Raw genomic sequence first — 16,408 nt, forward strand, 5'->3', positions numbered from 1 at the left:
AGTGTTGGGGGCAGTGGATGAGTGTTGGGGGCAGTGGGTGAGTGTTGGGGGCAGTGGGTGAGTGTTGGGGACAGTGGATGAGTGTTGGGGGCAGTGGGTGAGTGTTGGGGGCAGTGGATGAGTGTTGTGGACAGTGGGTGAGTGTTGGGGGCAGTGGGTGAGTGTTGGGGGCAGTGGGTGAGTGTTGTGGACAGTGGATGAGTGTTGTGGACAGTGGGTGAGTGTTGGGGGCAGTGGATGAGTGTTGTGGACAGTGGATGAGTGTTGTGGACAGTGGATGAGTTTTGGGGGCAGTGGATGAGTGTTGGGGACAGTGGATGAGTGCTGGGGACAGTGGATGAGTGTTGTGGACAGTGGGTGAGTGTTGGGGGCAGTGGGTGAGTGTTGGGGGCAGTGGGTGAGTGTTGGGGGCAGTGGATGAGTGTTGGGGGCAGTGGATGAGTGTTGGGGGCAGTGGATGAGTGTTGGGGGCAGTGGGTGAGTGTTGTGGACAGTGGATGAGTGTTGGGGACAGTGGATGAGTGTTGTGGACAGTGGGTGAGTGTTGGGGGCAGTGGATGAATTTTGAGGACGATAGATGAGTGTTGAGTCCGGTGGATGAGTGTTGGGGACAGTGGACTGGTTTTGGGGACAGTGATTGAGTGTTAGGGATAGTGGATGAGTTTTGAGGACAGTGGGTGAGTGTTGGGGACAGTCAGTAAATATTGGGGACAGTGGGTGCTAGAGACAGTGGGTGAGTGTCAATAACAGTGAACCAGTTACCACAGCTGGGGATTGTTGGCTACCTCTTGCTACTTCTTTCCAGCTATTCAGAGAGGTTGGCTTTGGTTGCTCACAACTGGCACTGTGCCACTTGAGCCATACCTCCAACCCAAGAGAGGTAAGCTTTGACACCATCTGACTATGAGAACAGTTCCAAGGTGAACAACTGGCTGAAACCATGCATGGCTACTGCTGAATACTGTCCCTTAGTTGTGCACAAGCCACAGGACAGCTCCTTCCAAGTTCTGCCCAGTGTTCAGAGGAACTGAAACAGAGCATGGTGGTATCTACCTGCAATCCCAGCATTTAGGAGGCTGAGGCAGGTATATTATAGGTGTCGGCCAACCAAGGATCTATAGTGAGATCTTATCTCAAAACCCCTCAAAGCAAACAATAAACACACACACACAAAAATTGTCAACAGCTAGTTAAAATCACCTTGGAAACTTTTTTTGAAACAGTCAGTTGTGAGAACAAGGCACAAGTTAAGGGCCAGTATGGGATCCTGGTGCTGGGGGTTGTGACCAGCCTTTAGCACTTCCTGTTTGTTGGCACTACTGTGCTGTGGGCTCACAGGTGCTGCTTGTCCTATAAACGTGTGTATGTGTGTGGGGTGTGTGTGTGGATTCCCCATTTTGCACAGTAAGAGTCCAGAGAGGTCAGATCTCTGCCTCAGTCTCCCCCATTTGTGGTAGTGCAGGACTTGAACCCTGTCCCCAAAGTGGGTGATTGCTCTTATCATTTTAGTCTGTAGGTCCTCATTAGTTCTCAGTGAAGCCAGGGGGGCTGGAGCCTGTTCCACCCCACCTGGGAAGTGGACCCTGTGGGCCTCCTACCCGCCTGCATTTATGGAGAGAGAGTAGCCATAGGCAGAGGGAGAGCCTGCAGCACTCTTACAGTGCTTTAGACAGAGCAACTCCTCAGCAGGGGAGGGGTGGTCATCTCCAGTCACTTGTGATCATAATCTCCTTTTCCTAAGGAGCTTTGTGGAGTGATAAAGAGTAGAGTGGAGGAGTTGGGATGTGAGTGAGAGGCCATGGGGGCGGCGGAAGGGCTAGAGGAGAGCCCGCAGAGAGCATCCCACGGAGTCCATGGAGGCCTTTCAGACAGCTCTGGGAAGCTGGGATGGAGTGGGCGGCAGGAGTGAGTCAGCCCTGGTAGACCAGGCTGAGGAGGGAAGAGGAAGATTGCAGAGAGAAGGGCAAGGGAAGCACTGCCTGGCTGCCCTCAAGCTCTGCTCCCTCTGGCCTGGAAGCCCAAGCGGGGTGGAGGGGGTGAGATTTGGGGAGGGATCCTCTACACATAGCCACCACCCAGCTTTGCCTGTCTGGGCCCACTCTCCCCGTGGCAAGGGCTCTAGGACATACCTTCAAGCACGGGTCTCTCCAAGCTTGCGGTGGGATTGGAGCACCTGTGTGGGCTCTGTGTCCTCTCCCAGCAAGGATGGGAGCTCAATGGTAAAGGACTTGTCACAGAAGCAGCAGCAGGGAGAGGGGCAGACCAGCAATGCCTGTACCTGTCCAGATGAGGCCATGGTGCCTAGAGCTTCACACACAAGACTGTATTTCAACTTTTGGACAGCTGGGGGCACTTTGCATTTCCACTGCACATTTAAAGCACCCCGAGACTTAGATAGACTGGTTATTTCCCCCCAGATCACACAAGTCAGTGGCAGTCAGGATTTGGCCTTACGTGGTCTCTGTGATATGAACACTTCATGTAGCTGCAGTATGATAGGTTCTAGACTGGTCTCCACCCTGTGCTGACACCTCTTGTAATATTCCTGACTCCTTAGCTTAGGACTATCTCCTTTGCTTTCTACCTTGTTGTTCAGCCCATACACAGCTGAAGTGCAGACTTGGCTCTGGCTGTTCCTCACAGGAGACATCTCCCTCCAGATACTGGTTTTCTGGCTATCTCAGTGAATGTAGTAGCTCCTCAATCCTGTTGTGGTGGTCTCTGGCCTCCATGTGCCCAGGGCAGGTGTTTCTCTGTTCTTGAGGGACTCCAGCATGATCACAGACTGGTCCTCAAAAGCCAGTTGGCCAGGCAGTGGTAGCTCACACCCATAATCCTAGCTACCCAGGAGACTCAGACCTAAGGTATGAGGCTGAGGAAATCTCAGGCAGACAAAACCAATTAATCAGCAAAAAAGCTGGAAATGGGGTTGTGTTTGGTTAAATTGGTAGAATGTCAGCCTTTAGTGAAAAAGCTAAGCAAAAGTACAGGTCCTGACTTTAGCATGAGTATGTGTGCGTGCACATGCACACACAGAGACACAGAGCTCAATGGTAAAGGACTTGGAGTTTGGGGATCCTGATTGCCATCATCTTTTGTGGCTCTCCCCCAAGGTCTTTTGCGTGTTGCCCCTACGGGGGTTGAGTACAGCGCTTACCTCTGTGAAGTCACTGCACTTGCCTAAGTCTGCCCAGTGCCTCTCCAGTGCTCAGGCTGCAGCCCTGTCTTGAATCCTCTGCTTGAGGTCTATATTACCCTTTCCCACATTCCCATTTCTCAGAGCTCTGTGGGGTCTCCTGCATGCTGGACCCAGGTTTAATGGGTGCACACAGGTGAACAAATAATGAGTGATGGACTTCCATGGTGATGGAAACTTCTGGCAGCACTGAGTGATGACACAGAGCTGTCCAGGAGGCCCTGCCGGGACTACAGCAAGAACACAACCGCTCAACCAAGCCCACCAGCTGCCCCTGCTCCTGTGTGTGAGCAGGAATGTACAGGACTCAGCCCAGTGAAGGTTTATTACATGCACATACATTCAGACTTGTACACTGCTCTGTACACATATGCCATCTACAGGAGATGACATCTCCCTGTGCTGGCTCTTGGTTTTATCACCTGTCTGGAATTTTCTCTTCTCTGGATTCTGCTAAGCTATCCTCCCTACCTGCAGCTCTTCCAGGTTGCCCCAAGCCTTTTCCTTTGCCAGAGAAGAGGGCTAGGATGTGTGGTTTTCCCTTCACCTATAGGCTGCGTAGGCACAACCTGAAAGGTTGCACCTTCCCGGCCTTGCCCAGGCCTGTCAAGAATGGTGGGTGAGATGGCTCAGTCTCTGCAAAGAAGGACTAGTGGAAAGGTGGCTAGGTCTATGTGCAGTGTGGTCATTGGGTTTTTGTACCTAAAAGAATATGGCTCTTCTGTTCCAGTGAAAGGCCTTCCAGACTGGCCCTAAGACACAAAAAAAGCTCAGCAGTGGAGGCCTTGCTAAGACAAAATTCCTGAACTACCATAGGCACCTGTTCTCATTCCCTGTCCCAGACTCCTGAGGTGTAAGAGGTGAGGCTGAGGGTTGGTTTTATATGAATGGATTGGGAACAACAGTGTGGGTCCCTCCCAGCCCCAGTGTTGGTCTTGTTGGGTTTATGTGTCAGACTCCAGGGACACTACTCCTAGGCTCCAAGTTCTCTCCCTCCCAGGACTCTTAGAACTTTCTGGGAGTGAGGCTGACCAGTTCCTGCATCTCTGCTTGCTCTGCTTACCTCATGGTGATTGTCTATAGCCCCTGCTGCCTTGTGCCAGGCTGGGCCTATCTATCATCATGAATGGGGATGGTGATGGAGGAGGGGCCTTGTTAGGAACCTCAGTGGTTTTGAATGTCAGGGTCTGGGACAAGTGACTCTAGGCACCTCCCCCCCCCCCCCCACCTTTCTGGCAGAATTGGGGATTGAATTTAGGACCTCATGTTTATTAGGCGGGTGCTCTACCACTTGAGCCATCTTCCATTCCTTTCTGGTCTTAGTCTCTTTTACAGATAGGGTCTCTCACCACTTTTTCAATATAGAGCTAGACTACAATCATTCTGCCTTCCCTTCTGAATATTAAGATAACAGGTATGACCCACCATGCCCAGTAACAACTCTGTACTTCTGTGCCTTGGTTTCCCATCTAGAAAACCACTGCCTAGCTTGACCTTGGAATTGTTTCCCAGCTTGATGGTTGCCTTTCTTCATCACCTCACCATACCAACTCATTTCTACTCCCTTAGCTTCCTCATGTTGGAACTGACAGGGCTAGGATAGGCAACCAGCTCTTTCTGCCTGGGGCAAGCAGCCTTGCCAACTGTTCACCACATGCATGGGGACCCCCCACACCCATGCACTGGCTTACGTAGTTTCAGAGGCTCCTAGCCATCAGCAACTTTCTTAATCTGTGAGAATGTCCTGGAACACTCCCCTCGTTGGCATTAATTACATGACAAACAAATTTTATTGCTTACAAACAGGACTGTTCTGTACCCAAGGAGAAGCACTCAATGGAAAATGTCATTTTGTTTTGTACTTCCTGAGCAAGCCTTTAAGGCTCCATCGGCACAGCCTGGGTGCCTGTTTGCACGGCGATTAATCGCCAGCATTCACTTGAGTGGAAACCAGGCGAACTTTACCACAAGTGGAATTAGTCATTAAAAAGTCATTACCAAATCACCCAGCACAGTGCCTGCTCTTCCTCTAATGACAAAACCATTTCTTGAAAAGGTACAAACAGCAAACTTCTTGTTTTAGATTTTTCTTCTGTGCCAGCTGTTGCTAGCCTGGAGATGTAATAGAGGAGAAGCCTAGTGAAGGGCAGCATTTTGGAGATTTATTGATCAATAAAGGAGACAATTACTGCTTGTTTATGAAAGGAAATCCCCCGCCCCGGCCTCTCACGGCATTGACGCTCTGGTAATGATAACTCCGGTAACCAGCTTGAAACGATAAAAGTCAATGGGAAGATATAGGATTTCAATAAAATTATGACACTCCATAAACCTTCCATGGAAACAAATTTTCCCCAGATATGTGGCCAGTTGCAGTTGGATTTGTAACTTTAATTTCTCACTTATTGAATTTTTTGTCATCAACTAATTGTGAAGTCCATGCTGGGGTGACAACTGTGTCCCTGGCTCTGGAGAGAAAAGAGCACAAACCTAGTAGCCAGAGGCTGTGCATGTGATGGGCTCAGGAGAGGGCTGGTAGGGCTTCTCAGTATCCCTGCAATTCTCACTGTCACTCACAAGTGAAGGGACACTTGAGAAGCTGAAGCAGAGGTGTGGGATAGTTGATGTGGTCACTGAGCCTTTAGGCTGGTCTGTCCTGGGGAATACCATTGGGCCCCAACATGTAGACACAGAGAATGCTGCATGGGGAGGGACTTTGACAGTTAGGTTGGGGGGGGGACGGTACTCCAGGTGGTCTGAGATGCAGGTTTCCTTTGGGCCATGATTTACCCTTTGAGCCAGTGCTGGTGCAGGCAAACTGCGGCTCTCACCTGGGCCACTGCTGGCCAAGGACACCACAAGGTCTGCCAGAGCTGGTTCTTACCTTTTCCCAAGCTCCTTGCTTAGAATGTTTGTGTTGGGGAGAGTGTGTAGGGCTGCCTATAGCCCACTAGTACCTGCCAGCATGGGCAACGTTGTCATTCTATGTGTACAACAGCAAGACAACCAGTTGCTTCTAGGGCTGCTTGCTGGATGCTGTCTGGACAGTCACTGATCTGCACAGCTGTTATGTGACACTCCTCTTACTCCTGGAGGACCTGAGATATGAGGGGATTAGATAGCTCACCTCTGTAAAACTGAAATTTGATTCAGGGTCTCACAAGCACTGCCCCCCAGAATACCTACTGCTAGCCTCTTGAATAGCAGAGCCCAGGCAGAGACACTAAGCACACCAGTGGCACATCTGTGGGGCCATTCATGTGTGTAGGAAGCAAAGAAGCCAAACCCATACCCCTAGGCCTCTGGAGGAAGCTTCACTGGCCCCAGCTGGGTCGTCCCCTGAGCTTAGGAGCTGACAGAGCAACTGAGGGGTCCCTGGCCTGAGTCTTCTGGGGTGGGTTCCCTCTACCTGGTGCAGTAGAACCCAGTGAGCATGTGATTTGAGGTACATTGAGATCCCATTTAGGAGGGCAAGAAGGCAGGGAGCAGCCCTGTGGAGATGAAGTTTTCTCAGTGATTCTGTGCTCCTTATGTGGCCTCTGAGCAGCTCAGGGCTCCTCTTCTCCTCAGGCCTCCCTGCTGGCTTGTAGAGGGCATTCCCCTTCAGACCCATGTGGAGGATCTCTCCAGTGTCCGAGGCAAGCATGACTCAGTGCTGGCCAGGAAGAAGCTGTCTTCTCTCCCAGGCCCCTGCAGTCAGCATTTCTAGTGGGTCACAGAAGAACAGGAACCTCTTTTATGGCATTTACTCCTGACTCTGCAGTCTGTCACCCTGGGACACCTGTGATCCTTGCCTGTCCCAAGAGAGGAGGCTGGAGTACTGGACATGATGGGTGGCATTGTGACTCATCATCCATTAGTTCAGGCAGAGGACAGAGAAATCAGTGAGACCACGGTTGTCCAGGGGAACTCTGGCCTCTCAGGGTGCTTGTATTGGGCTGAGCAGTGTCTTTTCCCTGTGAACTGGTGGTGGCAGCCCTGCTCAGCTGGGTCCTACCTTCCAGACTCCTGGCTGTTCCTTGCTGCCCTGAATGTTTAGTGGTTGAAAGTCACAGCAAGGGGTGTCCAACCTGGTATGTCAAAATGAGCACTGAGGCCAGGGTGGGCTCCTAGGACCTGGCCCAGGTGGTACAGAGTCAGGAAGCTGCAAACACTGGCCCTCCCCCAGCAGGTGCTCTGGAGACAGGTGCTGTCGGTGGGGAAATACAGCCCTGAATCTTGAGTTCTGAAAGGGCCTCCATGAGAGAGCCTGAGCTCCTGTCTGTATTCCTCCAAACCATTTCCATCATTACTTCCCTACTTCTGCCTTCACTCCTGACCCCCACCTTTTACCCACAGGAGCGGGACGGCATGCGGGCTATCCTGGGATCCTATGACAGCGAGCTGACGCAGGCTGAGTACTCACCCCAGCTGACACGCCGTCTGCGTGAGGCCGAGGACATGGTGCAGAAGGTGCATGCACACAGCACAGAGATGGAGGTGGGTCTGCTCACAGGGCTGTGGGAAGGGTGGGCACTTGTGCACCTGGTCAGGCCACTTTAAATCTTGTAATGTTACTGGGCTGTCAGAGGATCCCAGGAAGCTTTTGCCAGCAGGCCTGTGATGCGGGGAGTTATTGTAAGCTAACGCCTCCAGATGGATTTGTCACTTTGAGGTGGTCCTGGGCCTGGTCCACAGTTCTGTGGGCAGCTTCACTGACACTTGGAGAGGGGGTTTGGGCTGGGCTGCTGCATGTGGTTTCTCCTTGCTGTCTATTCTTGCCTTTCCCTGTCCTGGGGTTTCAGGTGCTCTGCAGTCCTCTTAAGTAAGGGCAGCTTATATCCTCTTTTCTTTCATTATCTTGTGGGTGCTCCCTGAAGTCTGTGTCTTCTTTTAGTGTCATGAGAGAGGAGGGAGAGTTCTGTTTTAGAAAAGTGTGATTTGCTCCTAAGGCCTATCAGGCCTCACAGCCCAATTTCTAGCTATGATCAGAGTATATACTAGGGACAGCTGGTCAGAGCCTCATAATGCTGTTCCTCCCTAGCTGGCTGAATAGTCTGGGGCCTAAGGAGGCCCCCAAGGCTTTCTTCAAATGACTCTCAGCGTAGAGGGAGAGGCGCCTGCCATTCCCTTCCCTGTCCTGCCCCGCTGAGGGAAAAGAGATTGTGGTGGGATCCTGGGCACAAAGCAGGGCTTCCTGGCTGCCAGGAAACTGCCACAGCCGCACGCACTGACACTGCTGGTACTACTGTGCTCAGCTCTGAGCTTGTTGCTTCTGTTGTTCAATCAGACTCACTGCACCCTGCAGGCAGGAGCATGGAGTTGGGCTATGCTGCTTGCATCACTGTCGTAATTTTTCCCTCAAGGAAGATGAGGCCCAGGGGTGTATCTGAGTCCCTGAACTGCTGAGGGATGTGGTAAGATATGGGGCATAGATCAGCAGGCCCCAGCATTCTGGCTCTGCACTGCTGTTCTGCCCACCCTGAGTACGCTGGGTCCACGGCTTTGCAGTCCATGTATGGCCCACAAACACTTTTGTGTGGTATTAGTATTCTTTGATTAGATGCTAGCATGGTCTGTTATTCCATCTAGGCAGCTATCTCCACTCCCCACTTAGCCAGTTTGGGGTCACCTCTGATGTCCAATGTGAAGAGACAGCCTGTGATCCTCAGAAGAGCCAGGCTTGCTGTATGACCAGTTGCTCCTAGTGTTAGCCATTGTTGTAAGTACATGCCACCCAGCCCCTTCCAGGGAGCATCTGACAGAGCTTCTGTCCATTGGTGCTGAGCTGGGTGAGGGAGACATTTGATAAACAAGTATGTATTACTTAATGTGGTAACAGGTGCTGTGTTGTGGAAAGCAGGCTTGATTCAGATAAAGGAATGATCCAGGAGCTGCATGCCATTGGTTCTTGGGTTGTTATGATCAGGGTATGAGAGCAGTGTCCCTGAATGCCTAAGAAAATGCCTGGCATGTGGTAACACTGCTCCATGATGGAGTGGGGGCCTGGGCCTTTCTGCCTCTGGCGTATACTGAGGCTACACGGGAGCCAAACCATCGTTTTGGTTGCTTTGCTGTGCCCCTCCCTGCCTGGAGAGCAGCCCTCACTCAGCACTGTTGGCAGTGTGAACCTGTGAGCAAGGGAACTCCAGAAGTCCTTGCTGACCTGCAGCCTCCTACTTCTCATCAGTGTCCAGCTGCCAGAGAGGGGCCCGTTGGGGCCTGCTGAGAATTGCTGTGCACAGACCCTCTGAAAGGTTAACTCCAGCTGCAGTGAGTGAAATCATCATAAATATAAGTGCGCTAATAGCCATTTTATTACCACACACTTAGCTCCATATGAAATGTTAATGAAGAGAGATTTGCAGGGAAGGCTCTCTGACACCTTGTGTGTCCCTGGCATTTTTCACAGAGGTCCCGTCTGTGCTGGCCATATGCCCTCTATGCAGGTTCGCATGAGCCTGGCAGCTTGGGCACAGCCAGTGCCTTATGTTCGGCTGTCTGCCCTGTAATCAGAACTCGATTAGGATATACTTGCTGCACAGGGGCTTTGCCACCACCCTGCTTAAGGGGTGTGTGTTGGAATCCCTTCTCTATGGTGAGACATGAAGACTACAGGTTGTTCCCTTTCTTGTCTGTCTCCTGGAGTTGGAGGAAAAATGTAGGTGAGGGCCCAGCTACTGCCACCACCATTCTTGCTGTTCCTCCCATCACTGTGGGCTCTATGGGGCCAGTGTGGGCATAGGGTAGGGACTGAGGAGATGCTTCTTCCCTCTCCTGGTCCATCAGGTCTGTTTCTCCGAGGTGCATGCTCTGAAGGCTCTCCCGGAGGCAGGCTCGTGCCTCTGACCTTCCTTCTCTGGACCTAATCTGCACCACCTCTCTGGGGGTGTTAGGACCAAGACATTGCAGAAAGTCCTACTGATGGTTCTCTGCTGTCCTTCTGCCCCTCCTGGCCTGTCTGCCAGTCATCACCTGTGGCTTCATGGCCTGCTGCCTCATCTCCTTGAGGGTGGGTCCAAGAGTTCTTGTCTTGAGTGGCTGGCTTCATTACCTTCAACGGGAGCCTTCCCATCTCAGTGTGCTACTACCTGGGAAGAGGTAAATAAAGCTCAGGGTGGCAGCCTCAGCCTTAGTGGAGTAGCATTGGACTCCACAGGACTGGAAAGAATCCTGCCCAGTGCCCTGGATCCTTTCAGGGTAGAAAGCTGCGAACCTTCTGCCTCCACCAGGTGGCAGCAGCAATGCCCACAGTTTACTTCTGAGTGCAGGGAAGGCCAGCCTGGTGCTGGAAGCAGCCAAGTCCTGGGAAGGCCTGGCTTTGGGTGAGGATAAGAGCCCCACTGCTGGAGGGGGGGAGGGGGCGGTCTGCTGTGGAGGGAGTGTGAGAAAGGTAGAGTTGATCCTTTTTCTTGACTCTCTTGCTCATCTCCAAGGACTTCTTGTCTTCTCCCCTGTCTTGGGCCTATACTAAGGAGAAGGATGCCCTCTTCCTCCTCATTCTTCCTCCTCATCCGACTGCCCCTGACCCAATGTCTATAGAATCAGAAGGTAGGGAGCACCCTGTGCAGTGAGGGGTGGGTGGGAGTGAAGCTGGACACGAGGGGCAGAAGGGGAATGTGCTGCCTCTGGTGTAGGCTTGGGTGGGCTGGCAGGGTGGAGCCACCTGGGCAGCACCTAGGAGACTGGTGTGGGGCCTTGGGACCCTGATGATGCCAGAGGGGTCCCAGGGTAGCACTCTGCCAGGCTCATCACTACCTCCAATTGGCAGACTTTCCTGTTCCTTCCTTGGTGTCCTCCCTATACTTTCCCTCTTAGGTGAACATGTTTACTCAGCCATGGGAGCTACCCAGTGTAGAGACCTACTTCCTGCCCTGGGCCTGAGGACTGCACTTGTAGCTGGCCTGGCCTTGGGGACCATGGGAATAGTGGGAGGGCATGTGTCCTGTTCGAGGAGGCTGCTTAGAGTGTACTAATAGGCAGGAGTTGGACTAAGCAGCCAGGGAGGCTCAGCCCCTAACGGACCCCACAGTCCACAGTGGCTGGATGCTGGCCTGGGCTGCAGGCTCTGGGCCAGAGGCCTGGGAGACTTTGGCAGTGGGCTTTCCATTGCTTATTAAGCAGTAAGATTTCACATATTAGATGCTCTCTTAACTGTGCACACTTGGAGAGCTTTAAAAGCTATTTCATGCTGCCTGCCAGGAGTTTATTAGTTGAGCATCTTGTATTGACACAGTAATACAAGTCCTTTTTGAAGATCCTTTAGTGACTCCCAGACAAGTGAGCATCTCTTGTGACCAAGATGTGAGCACCTTCTAAGTCACAGCAGCTTCTGCTGTGTGGCAGAGAGGCCAAGGGTGTTGGGTGAGATGTTCTACTATGCAGAGCAGGCTGTACAGCTGATTCACTGTCAAAGGATAGAAGATTACCCCCACCCCCACCCCCAGCCCCCACCATGGTCTAGAATAGGGTCCAGGAACCTTCTTTTTAGCCAAAGGCTAGATACTTATAACATCATTGCAGGAGCCATATAAATTTACCAATACAGGTAGACAGTCACAGGCAGCGAATGAAAAGCATATGTATCTGTCCTATCACATACCAAATGACTTTGTGGGCCTTACATGACTGGGGCTGGGTGTTTCTCATTCCTGGTCTAGAAGGAGGACTCCAGGACAACAGGTAGAAGGATAAATACTCCTTGCCCTGTGGTTCCCAGTGCTCTCTTGTCTCCCACCTCACCGATTTTACTTTTTTTCCCTAGTCTTCTTCCCTTTCCCTCTATTTGTCTGTACTCCTTTTCTGTCTCCAGATTGCTTTCTTCTGTTCTCTCTCCACTATCCCTCACCCTCAAGCTCCTTTCTTCTCCCTCCTCAGTAGGCAGGCTTCTCCTGTGAGCTTGTGTGCTCCCTCCTGGGAGCAGGGCAGGCACGGGCTACAGGACTGGCTGCAGCAAGTTGGAATTCCTCCTCCTTCGCAGTGCCATCTTATCTCCCTGTTTACCTTCCTCCATCTGCTTTGACTGCAGCAAAAGCATTTCAGCAAAACAAACTGGAGATGTTGCTGGGAGAATCCCAGTGGCCCATCTCTGGTAAGGTCTGTGCCATTTTGCACAGATTTTATTTATTCCACTTAATAAAGCGGCTGAGGAAGTTCGTAGCAGATGTCTCGATCCTATCGATGGAGCTATAAATATGAGCGCATGGCACCTTGATTCCACACATCGGCCTGATTTGTTTCCAGTTTATTTAATTAAAACCGATTACAGTTCTGCTGGCTGTGTGATATGTGGAAAACCCCAATTTCACATTGCAGTAGATATAGAAAATTTCTACTTCAGCTTAGGAAAACTAGGCCTTTCCATCTTCTCCCTTCCTCTCTACTTCCGTGGGGCTCAGATGGCACAGTCTGTTCCTTAGTTCTTTATTCGCTCACAAATGTAAGTGCCTACTGCTCTCCTGTATAAAGAACATGAGAAGGTGGCACTGGGCAAAGCATGGTGCAGCACCCTGAAACCTAGAAGTACTGGAGACATGGGCACAGGGCTGAGTGGTAGAGAAGACCAAAAACATTGGGGTCAGGGCAGCCTCCATGTATGAGCTTGGAGATGGCCCACATCCTCAGTGTGAAGTGGAAGGCTTCCATGCATCCTGGGGACCTAGTGACCTCCATGGCCAGCAAGATGGTGTTCAAGTGTGGTGCTAGTCCTTTCCTACAGGACAAGGGGGATCCTCCATGCCACCTGTGGGAAAGACACTAGCTGCTATGTGTTGCCTGGCCAAGTTCTTCACATGCCTTCCTGTAGTTTTGCACAACAGCTCTGGGAGACTGATTGTATATGAGGCCATTTTGTAGATGAAGGAAATATAATTTTTTTTATTGTAAAGATACTATATGGGAGCTGGGAAGTTGGCTCAGTGGAAGAGTGCTTGCTTCGCATGCATGAGGCCCTGGGTTCGATTCCTCAGTACCACATAAGTAGAAAGAAAGCCAGACGTGGCACTGTGGCTCAAGTGGTAGGGTGCTAGCCTTGAGCTGGAGAGCTGAGGGACAGTGCCCAGGCCCAGAGTTCAGCCCCCACGACTGACAAAAAAAGATACTGTACAGAGGGGTTACAGTTATATGAGTAAGGTAATGTATACATTTCCTATTGAGCATTGTTACCCTCTGAAGGAAATATTTTTGTTTCATTTTTGTTTTTTGGTTGGTCATGGGGCTTGAACTCTAGGCCTGGGTGCTGTCCCTGAGCTCTTCAGCTCAAGGCTAGCTCTCTACCACTTGAGCCACAGTGCCACTTCCAGCCTTTTCTGTTTATGTGGTGCCAAGGAATTGAACCCATGGCCTCGTGTATGGGAGGCAAGCACTCTACCGCTAAGCCACCTTCCCAGCCCCTGAAGGAAATATAGCTGATAGGTAGAGACACTGGGATTTTGCATTCTTGTCATTGTGGCTTTAAATTGAGTCTCAGACTTGAGCACCATTTATTGCTGGGCTGGTTGGAACAAGAGTTTTCAGGGCCCCTCACTCAGCATCTCCAGTTCAGTATGTGTAAACTGGGGGGAACTCTGTAGACCCTACTCAGCCCTGGGAGCTTCTTCCTTGGGTAGGACTACCTTAGTATTTAGCTGAGCACCAGGCTGTATTTGCTGCCTGCTTACCAGTCAGTCCTCTCTGTGGCCAGTGGGAGCTGAGGGTGTTTTAGGCACTGTCCACCAGAGATGCTTCTGCATATGTTCTCATACTTCAAGGCCATTGTCCAGCAGAAAGCACAGCTGAGCTTCTGGCACTCAGAGGCCCGAGGAGACCTCTCTCTTGGGATGCTGGCTCTGCCATCTCCTCCTTTTTGTCACATTATTACAAACCCATGTATGGTAGACCAAGGAGGTAGGCTGCTGGGGTGCAAATCTCCTCTTCTGTGCTAACTATGATCTCAAAGGGCACTGCCTGCTTGGGCTCAGCCTCCAAGTGGGACTTGTGCTCCACTCTGAGGGTCCTCCCTGCCAGTCTGTCTCAGTGTAGCACAAGCTGCCACCGATGCCTTCCAGATCTTTGCAGCTTTCTATCCCAGACTGTGCCTGCCTGCAGTTCCTCTTGCCACGTCCTGGGCTTGCTGCGTGCTGGCAGGGGTGCTAGATCACCAGGCCACCACTTCACACTTCAGGATAAAAATAGCCCTGCTGAGGTCTTGGTGCAGCGTCTACGTGTCCAGAGCTTTTGTCTGATCTCATGCAGGCTCCAAGGCCCTGCTGGAGGACACACGGCCAGTACTGCATGTGTTTTTGCAGGGGCCACATTTGACATGGTGTTGGCTTTCTGTAGACAACCCTCACCCTGAGAGGAACTCACAGCCTCACCATCCTTGAGCCTGCTTGATTGCCCCTCCAGAGACTGGATGGTCCTGACCTTCCTGCTCCCAGCCATGACTTGGATCTGGGGCCCAAAGACTACTTGACTTCCTCTTTACTGTTTGACAGAGTTGCTGCTTCACACTTCCAGCCCTGGCCCAGCTATAAGGACTCCAGTATTTTCCCTGGGGCCTCTTCTTCTCTGGCTATGGCCTTGAGGCTAGGCCCTATTTTCTTCACTGAAGCAGCATCTTGGGCAGAGCCAGGAAGATGCACAGCATGAGGGATGGGGTATGAGGGAGACTTGCATGTAGAGACTTGCTGAGATGTTTGAGCCAGTCATGGCTGACAGGGAACTGCTTCCAGGGCTAAGATACCATACTCTTTATTTTTCTGCTTAGAAGACAGCCTGGCTCTTGCAGGAAATCTCAAGGCAAAGGCAAGAGTAAATAGTCTGGGCCACACACAGTTGCTCACCCCTATAACCCTAACACTTAGGAAGCTGAGGCAGGAACAGAGGTTGGAGGCCAGCCTGAACTACATTGTAATATTCTCTCAACAAAAAGCCAAAGACTGTGGGGAGTTGGGGGTTGCAGGGGGTGGGGGAAGGGGTAGAACAGTGGCTAGAGCACTTTTCTGTTGTGTATAAGTCCCTGGATTCAATCTTCAGACTTGGGAGGGGGATAGAATAAAAAGAAGCTCTGTTTCTAAGGCACAGGACCTAGACCCATGATGGAGTCCACAGATGCTCTGCAATGAGAAAGGCATCAATAGCACTTCAATCCCACACTGCCACTGGGCCTTCCCACTCTGTCCTCTGATGACTGCCAAGTCATCACTTCTCCTGTCCCATCATTGGGGAGATGGCCTTGCCTCGTCTATTCTATCTGAGGACGAGTATGGTATCTGATACAACCATTCCTCCCAGGTAGAACCAGGACTGAGCATTCTTGGGCAGACCTACAAGTTGGTTGGAGTGAATGTTTTGTGTTCAGGCCTGGGACTTCAAGAAATCTGCTATTCAGATGTGGCTCCAGTGACAGACTAGGCCACAGTTGGGGGCATAGACATGACAAGGATGGGCCCAGGGCTCATTCGCCATTGGCAACTCATCTCTTCTGTTCACCCAGGCCACATGGAGACCCCCTCTGCTGCTTCAAGGCTAGAGCTACCCAGTGTTGGGGCATTACATGGTGCATGACACATATCACTATCCCACTGTCCTGCTATGACCCGGTGATCGGGAGTTGGTAGAGATTGCTAGAGCATGTCTTCCACTAGTTATGGATGAACTTTTCTGGGCCAGTGTTGGGTCAGGTTGGAGAAGGCAGGCTACCGGTGGCAGCGAGAGTATGCTTCATAGCTTCTGAGTCCATTCCTAGGGGTGGGATTACAGAGTTATCCTTTACACAGACACTAAAGTTTAAGGAAAAAATGGTTTTCTAGTTTTACTCCTGATGTCAGCATGGACAAGACTCAGTGATTTACATCCTTTCTAACTTGTAGTATTGCCAAGAGTTCTTAATTTTTGCCAACCACATGGTTGCAAAGTGGCATTTTACTGTTGGTCCTGATTTGCATTTTCCTAATTACCAGCCATGTTAATTACCTTTCTGTGTGTTTGCTGGCTGTTTGCGTTTTCTTTTCTGGGAGACGTCTGTTTGCTTCTTTGCCTCTGTGTGTGTGTGTGTGTGTGTGTGTGTGTGTGTTTTCTATTACTTAGAAGATATTTAGTGTCCTTGTGATGAATCAGGTGGAAGGGTATGGGTATCTGCCATGCACTCCCCTTGCATGTGAGATAGTGGAAGCATCCTTGATAAGCAGAGTGGAGGAGCTATATTGCCTCAAATGGAGGCAGGGGGGACTTGGGCCACTGAAGGTCTGTCGG

General features: G+C 51.2%; 1 protein-coding gene across 3 annotated transcripts in view; it reads left to right on the top strand.

Moving 5' to 3' along the window:
* Mad1l1 (mitotic arrest deficient 1 like 1) overlaps positions 1–16,408 on the top strand; it is a 299,059-nt gene that overhangs the window by 152,794 nt on the left and 129,857 nt on the right. For all 3 annotated transcript variants that reach the window (XM_042686979.1, XM_042686978.1, XM_042686981.1), the window contains one exon: positions 7,535–7,675. In XM_042686979.1, coding sequence (XP_042542913.1) covers positions 7,535–7,675 — 141 coding nt within the window. The remainder of the gene's footprint in view (positions 1–7,534; positions 7,676–16,408) is intronic.

Source organism: Dipodomys spectabilis, unplaced genomic scaffold (genome assembly GCF_019054845.1).
Source record: "Dipodomys spectabilis isolate Male_0828 unplaced genomic scaffold, ASM1905484v1 ptg000098l, whole genome shotgun sequence".
NCBI classification, from domain to species: domain Eukaryota; kingdom Metazoa; phylum Chordata; class Mammalia; order Rodentia; family Heteromyidae; genus Dipodomys; species Dipodomys spectabilis.